The sequence below is a fragment of the Urocitellus parryii genome, unplaced genomic scaffold (assembly GCF_045843805.1).
Source record: "Urocitellus parryii isolate mUroPar1 unplaced genomic scaffold, mUroPar1.hap1 Scaffold_67, whole genome shotgun sequence".
Lineage (NCBI taxonomy): Eukaryota > Metazoa > Chordata > Mammalia > Rodentia > Sciuridae > Urocitellus > Urocitellus parryii.
The window spans coordinates 2,062,762-2,077,499 of NW_027554122.1; the positions used below are offsets into that span (position 1 = coordinate 2,062,762).

The following is a 14,738-nucleotide window of genomic DNA, read 5'->3' on the forward strand; positions in this document are numbered from 1 at the left end:
CACTGCCTTTTCAAGAGGGTGGAACTGAATAACGTGAGCTGTGCTCTCCCTCCAGGGCTCTTGGCTTCTGAAGTGTCACTAGTGACCAGCTCAGGGAGGAGGGACAGCGGGCTCAGCCTGAGAGAGACAGCAAGTGCGTGTGTGGGTGACCCGCTGCATGTGTGTGAGAGAGATCTGTTCCAGTGCACCACTAGGTACAGGTCACCCGCCTGCGGGGGGCCGACACATGAACAGCTTTTTGAGCAACACCCTAAGTCAGATCTGCGACCAAACTGCATCTGTGCTTTCCACGCCTGTTGACAGTCTCCCCAGAACCTGGCACCATAGCAAAGAGGGTCTCCCATTTCAAAGCCACACTCCTGGCTCAGGGGGAACGGGAAGGGACACACACCTGAGGCTGCACGCTCAGGGAGGAACCCGGGTGCTGAGAATTGGGAGGCCTGGTTTGGCCAGCCCTGTCACCTGTGACCATGCTGCTGGCGCCTCACCTCCAAAGGGCAGTTGATCCCACCCGTCCTAATACTGACAACTCCAGGACTACCCTCAGGCTTGGGAACAGAGGCCACACACCCCCAAGGAGGGGTGCGAGACGTGCTCTGTGGGGACATGTCGTGCAGGTGCCCCAAGTAGCAGACTACCAGAAGTGGCCCTGGTAGAGAAGTGGCCCTACCGTAAGAAGACAAGGGAAGGCCCCCACGGTGGGCCCCCTGGGCTGCCGTGGCCAGCAGACAATCCAGGAGTGAAGTCACGAGAAACACGCAGTCATGTGCACAGTGACCACACAGCACACTTCTCAGAAAATCCCCAGCGGGAAAAGAAGCTGACCTGTCCATCTCAGGCCACAGGTCCACTTACTGGCAGAGCCAGGACAGACCTTATGTCTTCTGACCTGGGCCCGTGTCCATTCTGCCACCTCAGGAGGCCTGTGGGGCCATCTTGGCTGGGGCCATCTTGGCAGTGGAGGGAGGGATGGCAAGAGGGAATGGGCTGTGCTCTGAACCAAGGCCACCGCGGGTTCTTTGTCAGTGTGATTGCTCGTCATTTTTACATTCTTAAGCATGGAACCCACACTTGAGGCTCTCACTGGGGTTCTGGGTTTGTGAGGTAGAATCCTCTGCTCTGTGGGGGCAACAGGGAAGGTCCTGGAGAACAGGTACTGGCTTCCTGTCCTCTCTCTGCCAGTCCCAAACCAGGACCCAGAGCAGCTGAGGGCCCAGTGGGGGCTGAGCCAATGACATGCCACACTCAGACTGTTATCATCGATTTGTGTCCCTCCCATTCCTAGTGTAGTTCCCAACCTCAGAATGTGGCCTTGTTGGAAACAGGGTCTTAGCCGATGATGGCATTAGGATGAGGCCATTAGAATGGGCCCTGATCCAGCGTGACCATGCCCTTGTCAAAAGGAGGACGTGGACCCAGCGACAGCGAGACGGGGCGGAGACTGTAGTCATGTTCCCGGAGCCGGCGGACACCACAGACCACCCCTGGAAGCTGGGGAGGGGCAAGGAGCCAACTCCCCCCACAGCTCTCAGAAGCCCCTCGTGCTGACACCTGGATTGGACACTTCTGGCCTCCAGAGCTATGGGACAATGAATGCTATTGCTTAAAGTCCCCAGTTGGTGGTACTAGGTCACGGCAGCCCTAGCCAACCAATGCAGAGATGGACCCGTTTTCAACCTGCACAGAAAGCCCAGGGGATGTCTTTTCAGGGTGTTTGGCCTTCCACCCCTTCCCCCCAAGTGGCTCCCCAGCAGCCAGGTTAGTGAGAAGGAAAGGCCTGAAGGCTACCTCACATCTCACCCTCCCTCAGGGCATCTGCTTCTCTTGACATCACGACCTCCCCAGGGAGCCACTGTCCGGTCTCCATTCTTGACCCTTCCATCACGTGGCCAACTTCTTCTTTAATGGAAGAATATCAATGAACCAGCGTAACAAAGCCCCAGGCAGGCAGCCATCACCCTTGCCTGCTGGGCTGGGTTCCCCCAGGCTGCCAGGACACCCAGGCTCTCCTCCTTTTCAGACCTTTCCCACATGGGTCCAGTCTGCAGGGGGGCTCTGCACTGGCCGCATGTCCACAGGACTTGTCAACGTGCTGTCGGGGAAGCGGTTCCTGTTTAGTCCAATTTAGCAAACGTTCATGGGGCCTCGGTTGCAGCAGGGCTGGAAGTCACAACAGCCCACAAGGGAGGTGGCCCTGGGAGCCCCACTCATAGACAAGAGCAGCATCTTGGAGGGGTAATTAGGCTGTGCATAGCCAGTTACAAGCAAATCTAAGGTTACATCCAGGTTGATCTGCACCTGCCCATGACCAGATGGAAGTCTCTGGAAGCAGGAGACATTGTCCAAGGAGAAGGGCTGTGTACTTAGTGAACTTTCATGGGAGTCTCTACAGGGGACAGGCCTCCGGCTAGCCTCCACTGGGCTTCTGATTCTAGATCAGTTTCTCAAAAGTGGATTTTCTAAGTCTGTTCGGTGTCACTAATACAAAATACTCAGAACTGGGCACCTAATAAGGAAAAGAGGCTTATTTTGACTCAAGGTTTTGGAGACTGAAAAGTGCACAGTCAGGCTGCCCATCTCTGCTGAGGTGCTCATGCTGCATCGACCCACCACATCCCGGGTCTCACTTTGTCAGAGACCACTCTCGAGGGAACTAATCTGGTCCTGGGAGGACCAACCTCTCCCGTGCCAGGGTGCCACCTCTTACAGTTTCTACCAACTCTCAATGCCCTTATGTTCACATGAACCTTGGGTGGACAAACCATATCCAAATCCAGATATTCAAATTACAGAGCCCGCAAAAGCATCCACAAGAGCTTGTGAAGGATGCAGATTTCCAGGGTCTTACTGGAACATTTTGATGATGTGAATAATCTAGCTATCACAGATAATTGCCACAGCTGTTCTACTTAATAAAAAACATCATCAAGCCCAGGGGGCACAGCCAGGAGGTAGGTGGCTCTGGCAGAGAGCTAAAAAGAATATGAAAATTCCAACCCCCAAAGCCTTAGGTCAAGCCAGGGTGGAAGTTTCACATACAAGTCAGTGAAAGGCCTGAGACTTTATAACAACAGCTTAGAGTCAACGCCAAGGACTGGCTTCTCTTGTAAAGGGCCCCGGCAGCAGGTCTGGACCATGCCCACCTCCCCAGTGCTGTCCTTCCCAAGGGCACACACATCTCTGCTGGGGTCCCACAGGATGGCTCCCAGTCCAGCGCTTCCCTCCACCCTTGCTCAGCATTTTCAATCTGTCTAGACTGAGGTCTTTCTGCTCTCTCTCCAACTGTGGATAAAAGTCCAGTTTGCTTTTCTCTCTTTTGAATGTCAATGTGAAGGCAGAGACTATGGATCTTGAGCTCTGTAACCCCAAAGCCCAATGCCACGCCTTCCCCACGAAGGGGCCCAGTAGACATTTACTTACTGAACTGAATGGTCACATAATTACACTCTTTGAAGCAATTCAGAGTTGGAACTCAGGGTTTGCACAGCCAGGGGATGCATAATTGGATGACAGGGTGTCATAGGAATAGAGTAAATGAGATGGTAGGGGTCAAGGTGAGAATTTGCCCAGGACACTCTGAGATGGACTGTGCTCCAGCAAAGCACCTGAGTTCCTTAAAAGATCACTGCACACCTGCTCTACCATATGCCTGGAATGAAGGGGGCCTTGGTTAGGAAAAGCAAAGGTGAGTGAAGGTATCCTGGGGATTCCTTCTGAGGGAGAGAGGCAGGTCCAGCTCAGCATTTCACATAATCAGGGGGCTACGATCACCATGTGGCCATCAGACAAATCCAGCCTCAAGCTGACACCGCTATTCCGACACCTGTCAGGACATGGGGCACCTGGAAGGTATGTGTTCTGCACAGAGTGTTACAGAACAGGGAGCTCAACATGGCAAAACTGTAATGTGCTGATCAATCAGATCCCTGATCCTAAGGGGAAAATGGTGTAGTGGCTCCTAAATAGAAAAATGTGCACCTTGAATTTAAAGGTATTTTATCCATAAAAGTACTTGTTCCTGCTAGTGTTTTAGGTTTCATCTATGGGTATCTCTGCTCACCCTGGGAGAGAATCAGTGGTTTATGGAAGTTCCACTGACCCTGATTGCTCGGATGTGCAAGAGTTCCAGGATGACAGCATATTGGTGTAATAGCTGTGAACACGTTCATGTGGGTGCTGGGACAATCTGTAGCTGTGGTTGGCTTCCATGTTTCCTCTTCAGTTTTTAGTGTGTGAGCTGGGGCATGCTGCTTGTTAGGCTGTGGGGCCAAAGCTGAGGGTCCCCCTGGCGTGGAGCTCCTGGGAATTCTGGGTGAGGCAGACATTAGGGAGGACATTCTCATGGCCTGAGCAGAAGAGCTTGCTCGAGACAGCCCTCAGCCACCCGTCCTTGATGTCCATCCTCAGGTCCTCAGGGGACCTGAGAGACCAAATTCTGGAGAGGATGGGTCCTGCTGCTATTGCCACTGTCCACCCGGGAGGAAGAACCAGCAGGCACCCCAGAGTAATGGTAGGGGCTGACACTGCCCAATGACTGACTGTCCTCGAACCTCATCTGAAAACCAGAATGCTGAACCCAAAGGTCTGAACAGGGCCTCAGTGACCACTTGTGTCCAAAACATCAACAAGGGACTGGATCTGCAGGGTGGGCATGGCGGGCATGGTGGGCATGGCTGGGATACTGGAGCTCCTTTGCATCATAGGTTGCAAGACCAGGGAGGTCACAGGTCAGTCACCTTGTGTCTAGGGGACTCCCACTTGCCCTACCACACCTACCACCACTTTCTCCTAGCAACTGCGGGTCCAGCTGGGACTCTTCAGTTGCACCTGTGATTTCAGAGCTGAGTGTCTGGGCATCTATGACAGCACGGGCTTCTCGGGCCTTCGTGGAGAAGGACCTAGGACAGTGTTCAATGTGCACGCACACACATGGTTCAGTATGTTTAATGTGTGTGCAGGAGAGCAGTGTGTGTGTATTGTATGTGCGCATCTGTGCAACAGTGCTGTGTGTGTCATGTATGCAGGATTGGAATGAAGACAACCAGCAAGCCAGGCTGCAAATTTTAAGGAGGCGGCCTCTCTCAAGGCCAACCCTGCCCTGCAGGAGCCTGAGACATGGTGTGTGTGTGTGTGTGTGTGTGTGTGTGTGTGTGTGTGTGTGTTGGTCCTCCAGTCACCGTCCACAGGTGAGGGAGACTCCTTCTTCTCATTCCCCCCACTGGGTCCTGCTCACTCAGAACAGGCCACAGCCAGGACTCCCTTGGCTTTGGTCAGCCCTCATTCTACCCTTGCCAGGCTCTGGGAGACACCACAGGGTCACAGAGAGAGACCCAGTCCTGGGAGGGAGTTCCTGCTCTGCCCTAAGGAGGGCCTCTCTGGCCCTCAGTTTCCTCCTCAGTACAATGTGACAACAGTCTCATCCCTGAGTCCCCTCTGGCCTTAACCACCTCTAGGCCAGGTGGACTATTTGGTGTGACACAGCCCCATGGAGTTCCCAGGGTGTGCGGGGACACAAGCTGCAGGTGCTCATCCAACAAGCTCAAGTCCAGAAGATGAGAGTCGCTAAGCATGGCGTGGCAGCCTGAAGACACAGTGCAAGGGCCCCTGGAGGCTTTAGGGGTCAGTGGCAGTGGAGCTGGGTGCCTGAGGAGGGCTTGGACGTGCCAAGCCTTGCTTGACCAGCATGACGCCAGCCCACCTGGAGGCAGCCTTCTGAACAGGGAGAATGAGTACCCTAATCACAGAGCAAAGGGCTCCAGGCTGTCCAGCGTGAGGGGTGAGTGGGGGGCTCAGAGCTAGCCAGGTGTGACCCCTACAGCCAGCCTCTGAATCTTTCCCTTCCTCTTCCAGCAAAGAGGAAAGACAGGTTCTTGGCCTCCTTGGCCACCGTCTACGTGGGAACTGGGAGGAGCACAGAAAAACTAGTCTGCAAGCAACTGGGGTGTGTGCACCATTGTGTCACATTTCACGGTACAGAGAGTGACTGCCAGGGAGGTGGGGACGAAGAGTGGCGTGGGCAGGGGCACGGTGCACCCCTGGGCCTCAGATGTCCCTGGGCAATGGACACTTTCCAGCTGATAGGACCCAGCCAAGCCCCAAGGAAGGGAGCCTCAGACCACAGCCATTTCACTGTGGGGGAGGGGGCTTGGGAGGCAGGGTCCTGTGGAGGCACAGGTTGGCATGGGAAGTGCATGATGAGTGTTCTGAGTTAGGAGAAGTGGGCAGAAACATCTCTCTGGCACCAGCACCAACAGCTGTGCCATGTTTTGCTCTGAACTGGCTGCTGCCCCCAGATGCAGCCCAGTGTAGACCATTAGGGGACAGCTGAGCATACACAGGCTGCCCTTCTGGACCAGAGTGCTCCAGGGATTCACAGGACTCCAGAAGGCCACTAGTTTTACCTGCTAGTGGGGATGACATGGTTGTGCTCAAGATAAATGACCTTTGTGCCCCTTGGTGTTCCTTCCTTGTGCTGCCCGAGTTGATTCACCTGGGGGTTCCCTCTCTGGGCCACACGGGAGCCATGACAGGGAATCTCAAGACTCCTGCACCCTGCCTCAAGGAGGTAGGCACTCTCACCTCTGCCTGATGGACGCCCAGTTATGGGTCTCCACTACCCTGGCCATGAATGCCTCTGCCGCAGGCAGGTCCCTGCACATGGTGGGAAGCGCTTTGTGTGCCTGTTAAAGCTGAACCGCTGCCTCCTGGCTGGGCTCTGGTGTCACTTCCCACCATGATGCTCCATCTAGTGTCACTTCTCTCCTCCCTCCCACCTCAGAGACATGGCTCATCACTGAGTGGGCCCCAGTCAGTACCAGAGAGTCACCTCTATTACCACCATCTCCTTTTTGATGATGCTCAGGAAAGAATCTCAGTGTTCAGTAAGACAGCCAAGCAGAACTCAAGCCAGGGGCTGGTGTCCAGCCACTCAGAGACTTCTGAGGGACAACCAGGGTTCATGTCATAGGGAAACTGGTTCATGTCTACATAGTCGGAAAGTATAAGGCAGAGAGGGTGGGCGTCAGGACAAGTGCTTGGGGCCGCCTTCCTGCACACAGCACCTCTGCCAACCATGGAGAGTGCTTTTTACTTTAAGCTAATTCTTCTAAGCTCCCAGGATATTCTGGAGTCCAGCATAAAGTTCATGGTCAGCCCTTTCTGCCAAAAGCCCAGTGCTTTCCCTGTGACTGGGTTTCCTGATAAAATGAAATAAGCCCCTCTGGATGGGGCTGTGGTCACAGCTGACCGTGGCCAAGGCACCTTGGCTGGCCCACAATGTGTCCCCTTGCTTAACCCCAGCACTCCTGCCTGCTGGGCCTGTTATCTGGTACCTGTAGAATATTAGAAATTCTCTCCTAAATTCTAAATGCCACATTTCAGTGTTGGGTTTAGAGTCACCTTCGTTGAGCATGTCCTGGAGACCACCTTCCCTGGTGACCACTTTCCCTGGGACAACCTTCCATGGAGACCACCTTCCCTGGTGACCACTGCAGGAAGCAGAAAACTTTCCTCAAGTGGTCACTATGTGCCAGGTGAGGACACTTGTTTTATTTGCGTTACTTCCTAGAAAATTCTGCAACGTCCCCGTGTTGAATACAGGTGAAGAAATCAAGCCCAAAGAGAGTTGACCTGCATAAGGTCACACAGGGAGAAAACAGCAAGGCCCGGTCAGGAACAGAGGAGGGCCAACAGGATCAGGAGGCTGGCTCATGGTGATGTCAAAAGCCCCTCAGCTTCTCTTGACACCTTGCTGCAGTCCCCAAGCTCATTCCCGAGACCGAAGCTCTGCTGTTCTCCTGGAAGGATCAAGAGCCCAACACACACAGCCCAGGGTGCGCGCAGACCCGCTGCCCAAACGATGCCAGACGGTGGAGCCATTTCCCCATCGGATGCGTCACCAGCCAGCTCCTGGACCTTTCTGCTGTGCTGGTCTGACAGTGACAGTTTGTCCCAGTGGACTAATTAGCACAAACTACCCAGGTCATGCCAAGGCCACTTAGGAACACAAGGGAAAAGACAGCACCGGAGACCACAGTGGCTGAGCAAGGAGGAGGAAGAAAAGAGCTGAAGAAAGGGAGGCCAGTACAGCTTCTTTCTTTTCTGTCACTCGGCTTAAACCAGAGGCGGCATTCCCCTGAGGATTGCACAGAGCCCGGGACCTGGGCAGCTATGTCCAGGGGAAAATGGGAAAAACGAAACCCCTTTCAACCTAAGACTACAGAGTGGATCTCTACAGAAGCTGCACAGGGGCAGAGGTCTTGGCCTTGAACTCTTGAGGGAAAGGGGCCCTGAGGAGGCTGCCCAGGAAGTGGACCTGAACTTGGAGAAAGGCTGCCCAGCACCGGCCCCGTGCCTGGCTGTGCCGTCTGTGGCTGGGCCCGAGCACTGGCTCCTGGTGGAGAGGCAGGTCTTGCTGGTAACTCTGGCCCTATTTCCAACACAGCAACTCCTCAGTCTCTGAAATGGAGCAGGCAGGGAGGCCCTTGTGCCTTTGAGATGCCAAGGGAGGAAATCAAGTTTCCTTCAGAACTTCCACAGCTGGGGACCCAAGAATGACTTATTTTTCTGGTCCCAGTGGAGACATGGTAGCCCTGGAGGTGATTTGCTAAGAGAAGGCCCTCCCGCTGCCTTTCCGGTGGCCGGTGTGCTCCTTCCTGTTCAGAGAGACTTCCAGGACAGCTTAGAGGCCACGGCCACTTCTCCCCTTTCACAGACGGGAAGACTGAGAGCCATTCTGAAAAGGCAATATGCTTTAAGAAATTGCCAGAAAGGCACCTGACAGGGGAAAGCCCTGGAGGTCACTGCCGGCACAGGCACAGGGTCTCCTACCGAAGGTGCTGGCAGAGGTTCCAGTGAGGTTGCAAGATGGTCCACTCCCCGCTCACCCCTGCACAGAGCTCTGGTAAGCGGGGCTCTGAGGGGGTGGGGTTGGTGGAGAGGGCACTGGAGGTGGATGGACCTCTCTGAACATCAAGCCTAATCGGTTGTCAGGAGCCATGCCTGCCTGACAGGGTGTGTGAATAGAGGGCACAGTGAACATGCCTGCTGCCAGCACAGGCCACACCTGGAATGGTCCTCAGAGGCCATGATCACAGCCTCCATCTGTTGCAAGCTCACTGAGGTGAGGGTGCTCAGCTCCCTTTCTTGGGATAGAAAAGTCGAACAGGCAGATCGGGAGGGCTCTGAAGTTGGCTATGCTGAGCCCAGAAATATCTGGCATCTCATGTGACATTTGGAACTATGAAGAGCAAACACAGAAGAAGGACCCAAATATCCTGGGGGAACCCCTGACTTCCCGACAATTGGTCTTGAACATGCTTCGGAAAAGAGATACTGGTTCCCATTGAGGCCCATTCCTGGGGAAGGACCCCCCACTTGAGGTCTAGCCCAGACTCAGTGACATGAATTATGGGTTTAAAACAAAGGTTTTTCTGGCCAGTGGTTTGTCTAAGAGATAATTGCTCATCATGTCCCCATCTGGCCAAGGGACGTGTCAGGAGGGGCTTTTGGCAGCCCAGATGGGCCTGTCAGCCTAACTCTGGACCTGAGAAAATAATTATCAACCCCCAAAGATTTGCTTTAAAGTGTTATTACTACACATAAATAAAGAGGGTGGATGCCTCTGTCTACCCTGCCCTGGCTCAAGGGACCGCATCCCAGGGCGCTTACTGGTGGCTGGATGAACTCGGATTGGCCTGGGAGCATGAGCCTGTAGGAACCAGGAGACCCTTGGATTGTAGTTCTCTGTACTTCTCCCCCAAAGAAAATCATCTAGACCCTTAAGAAACCCCATCGGAGGCAGTAATGACTGCCCACCTCTCCTGGGCAGAACTTTTGGCTCCCTCCTCAAGACAACCTGGCCCAGGAGTCCCAGTTTGAACTCACAGAGAATCCTTCCTTCACAGAACTTCACTAGGGGGTTCAACTCTGAAGCGGGTGGGGGCTGCTGGGGGCAGCGCCTCAGCTTTGCTCCAAGTCTCAACTGAAACAAAAGCAGAGATAATCTGCGATCTTGAATCAAGACTCGCCGCCTGCACTTTCAAATCTTGCTTTCTTCCCCCCCTCCCCAAAACTGTTTCTTTTATCTTTTGGTTCCTTCTGTACTCGGAATCACAGAGCTTAAAGCTGCTCAACTCAACTGAGAACTCCCGGCACCTCTTGGATTGATAAATAGAGCAGCTTTAAAATGCTGAGAGCTGAAGACAGACCAACTGTGGCGAGAGAGAGTAAACACATCCATGCGCCAGTCAACCCTAGCAAGCGCCTCGCTGAGATTACAAACTGGAGTTCCTGCCGGAGCCAGAGGATGCTCCTGCCCTCTGGGGGGACCAGAACCACAAAGCAGCCTTCCTTGCCTCAGCCAGAAGTGCCCCCCAGCCAGAGTGAGGTGCCTGAGAGTCTTTTGGGGATCCGGTTTGGATGTTCTTAAACATGACATGCTGCCAGCGTGTTCCCCACGGGTTGGGTTTTGTGTTTAGAAATGTACCAAGAGAAAAGAGGGATCAGCTTCATTCCTCCTGCTGGGGAGGGGGCTCCTCCCTTCACCCCCAAGCTCTTTGAGCAGTGAGAGAATTGGGATTTTTCACAAAATGGAATGTGATAATGACATCATTTGATAGAAAAATTTGAGAAACTTTTCCTATAAAAAATACATACTTCCCCCACTCCCCTCCTGGACACACACACACACACACACACACACAATTGTTTTTATGAGAACCAATTAATAAATGCTAATTCATTCAGGCATATCTTCACTAAATTACTGTTTCATTTAATTGCAGGGGAATTTTCCATTACTAAACTCTCCCTTGCTGATTTTTTTTTGCATTATTTATATATTTTTTTCAGTTTCACTAATAGTGAGGTTGGTATGCGATATTATCTGCTGTTTGTATGTCTTAAATTTCTTTTTCATTTAAGATGTTTCCTCATTCTTTCAACTCCACAAAATCTGGGAGAAGCATCATTAAAAGGAGACAAGATTTTATACCTAAACGATTGAAAAAGGCACTGGCTGAGATTACCGTGACAGGAGCGCATCTCATTGCAAGATTGTGTTCCCCTCCTTTCAGGGCGCTGGAGTCTGGGTGCCTCCTCTTTGGATTAATGCGGGAATGTTTCCTGATGTCAGTAAGTCACACATTATCTACGAAAAGACTCCTCATGTAAATGGAGGCGAGGATCATTGAGGATTTAATCATAAAATAAAAATAATAACACTCTAGTCCTTTTATCAGTTCTCAGAGCATGATGTGTATTTTTTTTTTTTTGGCTTTCTTTTCCATGGACCCCAAGTCAAAACATTGATGCTCAACACCCAATATCCTAACCAACTGGCTTCCAAAGATTCCTCTTTTTTTTTTAATGCATAGAAAAGTGGGGTTTGGGAGTGATGGTTAGGGGTGGCGCAGGGGCTGTGGTAGAGATTTTGTGTTCAAAAGCATATGTTTTGAAGGCAGGATTTTAATCTTCTCCTACTGATGACAAATGTTCTGTGCACCTGGCAACCTTCTTTCTGAAATAAGTGCTTCCTTTTCTTCTCCCTGCCACTTCCTTCTCTCTCTTCCCCTCCCCCATTGACTCCCTTTCACTATTCTTCTTTTTCTCTATATTCTTTCCTGTCTCTCTCTCCAACAGGAAAATGTTCTGGAGGATGTAAATGATTAAACTGTTTACACCAAGATTTAGGTATGAGACAGCATGACATCATAAGTAAAGTTTCACCTTTACACCCAACTCCATCAATAATTACAGAACGAGGATGACCATGGGTAAATCTTTCCTACAATTAGCTCTTACAAAAATGATTTCATTTCTTCTGAGCCTACCAAGTTCTATTGATTTTGCTTTTCACACACAAAAAAATTAATTACAAAGCAGAGAAACCTGTCTTCAAAATGAAGTGGGCACATAAAGGGCTTGTGGATCTATCCGTGGGAACACCTATGCGGTGAAATGTGCACCTCCTTAAAACCAGAGACGTGGAGCTGTAAATAGAAAGTTTTGTTATATTGTACTATGTGTCTGCCTTTGAACCAAAATGTCTCTTAGTAATTAAAATCCCATGAGATTGATTTTTTGTGTGTTTTCTTCACTTTCTTTGTCCTCTTTAGGAAAATCAGGCAGAGACCTTTTGGGTGAAGACTGATAAAATTAATTAACTTCCCTTCCACCCCCCCCAAAAAAGTCCCAAATAAATGCTTCCAATAGACATCAAAAATGTCAATTAGAAATAATTACTTCTTATCAATCAGTGGGGCAATTAAAGTGACAAAGCTTGAAAAGATACTTATCTTAAAACTAATTCACAAGGTAGCTAAATTATCTCCTAATTAACTTGAATTGAAGAGGGTAGGAGGGCAGACCATCTTGAAACAAAGATGAATAGGGGAACCCCAATACCTCTATGTCCTCCACACTGTCTCTCCTCTCAAGAGCTTTTTTCCAACCCAGGCAAGAAACTCCAGGAAAAAAATAAATTCTCCCCAAATGGATTTCCATTTCTTTCCCCCATTCTAAAGCCAAGAAGGTGGTCCAGGGCTTTGGATCTCTGTGGGGGTATTTAGAGGCATCAGTCACTCTTGATCTGACTTCTCATTTTACCACCTGAATGATCTATTTTCAGGGAAAGGAAGAGAGGACTCGGACAAGTTATTTCAAACCTAACTTTTAATGACAGTTTGCTTGCTTTTAGTAAACTCTCCACCTCATTGATATGGTATTATTTACATTTTAATATCTATGTGGCCTTTATTGTTTCTTATGCGTCTTTGAATATTTTTTAAAAGGTGTTTGCTCTAGAAGATTTTGTTCCCTGATGCAACAAAAATCCCGGCGGATGTTGACCTGCGCATGGTAAAATAATCCACTGGCAGGATCCCTTTAGAAGAAAGTCATAGAAGATACTATGATCTCAGCAAAGCAAGATTAGCCAAGGATGAGTACAGAGAGAGTCGCGGGGACCTGCGAAGCAGAAGCGCGCAGGAAACTTTTTCGGGGCGTCTGGGATTATGGAAAGGGTGCGCTCTCGGCCTCGCTCTCACGAAAAGCCAAACAAGCCGACGCTCCTGCCCAGTCTACTCCGGGGAAAATTTAAACGGAAGGTCTCCAGGAAGTCACAAATGGAGGTGCCTGAGGGGAATTTAGGAAGCTGCTGGAACTTAAGAGAGGATGGACATATAAAAGCAAGCGGGATCAATTTATGAATTTAGCTCTATTTGGGACAATGTCAAGTAAACTGATCAGAAAGAAGGAAAGTCTTGGGCTCAGGTTTTTCGGAGAAGCTTCAGGAAGCAGAGGGGACAACCTTGAACCATTTGACTGTTTTTGGTCGATTTTCTTCTTCTCCCTTCTCCTTCTAGCATTAAATTAATGGAGAAAGTTCTTTTCTCTCTCCCTCATAGCTTTTCTTCCTTTATTTGTTTTGGGAAGTGGCTAGGAGAAGCCCCTTTGACTCCCAAGAGAAAAATACCTGGCCCGGTCAGGAGCAGACAGCTCCTCCTCTAAACCCAAAGGCAATTTGCATCTGAGCTTATGAGAAAGCAGTGTCCATTTGGGGGGCTTTATTGATCACAAATGAAGTAAAAGTAAATGTTGCCTTTTGTTTTTCCTTCTTTTGTTCCCATTTATTCTAATGAGAGCCTACAAAATGAAAATTAAGCAGGAAGGGAAGCCAGCCCCAGGGCTTGTGACATCGGGTTATTTCTCTGGCAAGGGTCTCGCGCAGCCCGGTAGATTCGAGGTCCAGAGTACTCATTCCTCTCATCACCGCCAGAAAGTTCAGGGGAAGGTCGAGGGGAAAGGCCGAACCCCGAAGGCGAGCGAGTGGTGAGGATCAACCAGGCTTGGGATCGATCCTGCACCGGTACCGCGCGCTTGGCCTTCCAGCATCGTCCAGATTCCAAGGGGGAGGCGTCGTCGCCCAGTACCCGGGTTTGACTAAATACTAATGGGCCTTAGAAAGTAGTCTAGGAGAGCGCTTGGCTCCCCAGAGCAGACCGATAAGGGGTGCCAGGCAGTTCCGCCAGCTCCGGGCCTTGCCAAACCTGCGGCGCCAGGGATCGGCAGTCAGGTCTGTACCCCAGGTCCCAGAAGCGGCCCCGCGCCGCAGGGGGTGGCCATGATGTAGGGCCACACTTTCTAAAGGAAGTAGGGGACAGGGAGGGAGCATCCTGCTGACCCGTCTGCCTTTTCAAGCGAACTCGGGTGAAAAACCTTTCGGCGCCGCAGGGGTTGCCGGCTCCCCTCCTCGCTCCCCTCCTCGCCTCAGCCCTGAGAGGGGCGACTGTGCGGCACAGCCGGGTCCTGCGGCGCTGGCTGCTAAATAGACAGCTCAGCCGTGAGGCGCGCTTTCTGACCCTCCTTATTATAACAAATGTCCCGTTTGCCGAGCGGGACTTCATATTCACAGAGAATTCATCTGAAATATTGATTTCCTCTCACTTCGCCGGCCCAAATCGATAGCGATGCGCCCTGGCCCCATAAATCGCCTTCCCCGCCGTTGGCCCGGCTCCATCCATCACTGAGGGTCCAGCCGCGCCTTCGCCCGCTGTCCGCACTGGCTGCGCGTCTGGGTGGCCTTGCCCATCGCGCCCAACAGCCCCAACCCTGGGGCTCAAGCCCGATACAGACCCCGATACAGACCCCGCCCGGCCCCGGCCCAGAACGGAGAGAGCAGGCACCATGGCTAGGGAGCTCGAGCGCTTCTGAAGGCCGTGGTTCCGGGCGAAGGGGTT

The 14,738-nt window shown here is 51.6% G+C and overlaps 1 protein-coding gene across 1 annotated transcript in view; it reads right to left on the reverse strand.

Annotated features, from left to right (window-relative positions):
- The window catches only part of LOC144252911 (paired box protein Pax-8-like), a 49,192-nt gene extending 34,707 nt beyond the window's left edge, over positions 1-14,485 (reverse strand). Inside the window, exons 1-2 of the mRNA XM_077794952.1 lie at positions 14,446-14,485; positions 14,002-14,142 (exon numbers count right to left, since the gene is read on the reverse strand). Of these exons, the coding sequence (XP_077651078.1) occupies positions 14,002-14,142; positions 14,446-14,485 (181 nt within the window). The remainder of the gene's footprint in view (positions 1-14,001; positions 14,143-14,445) is intronic.
- Positions 14,486-14,738: the final 253 nt, after the last annotated feature.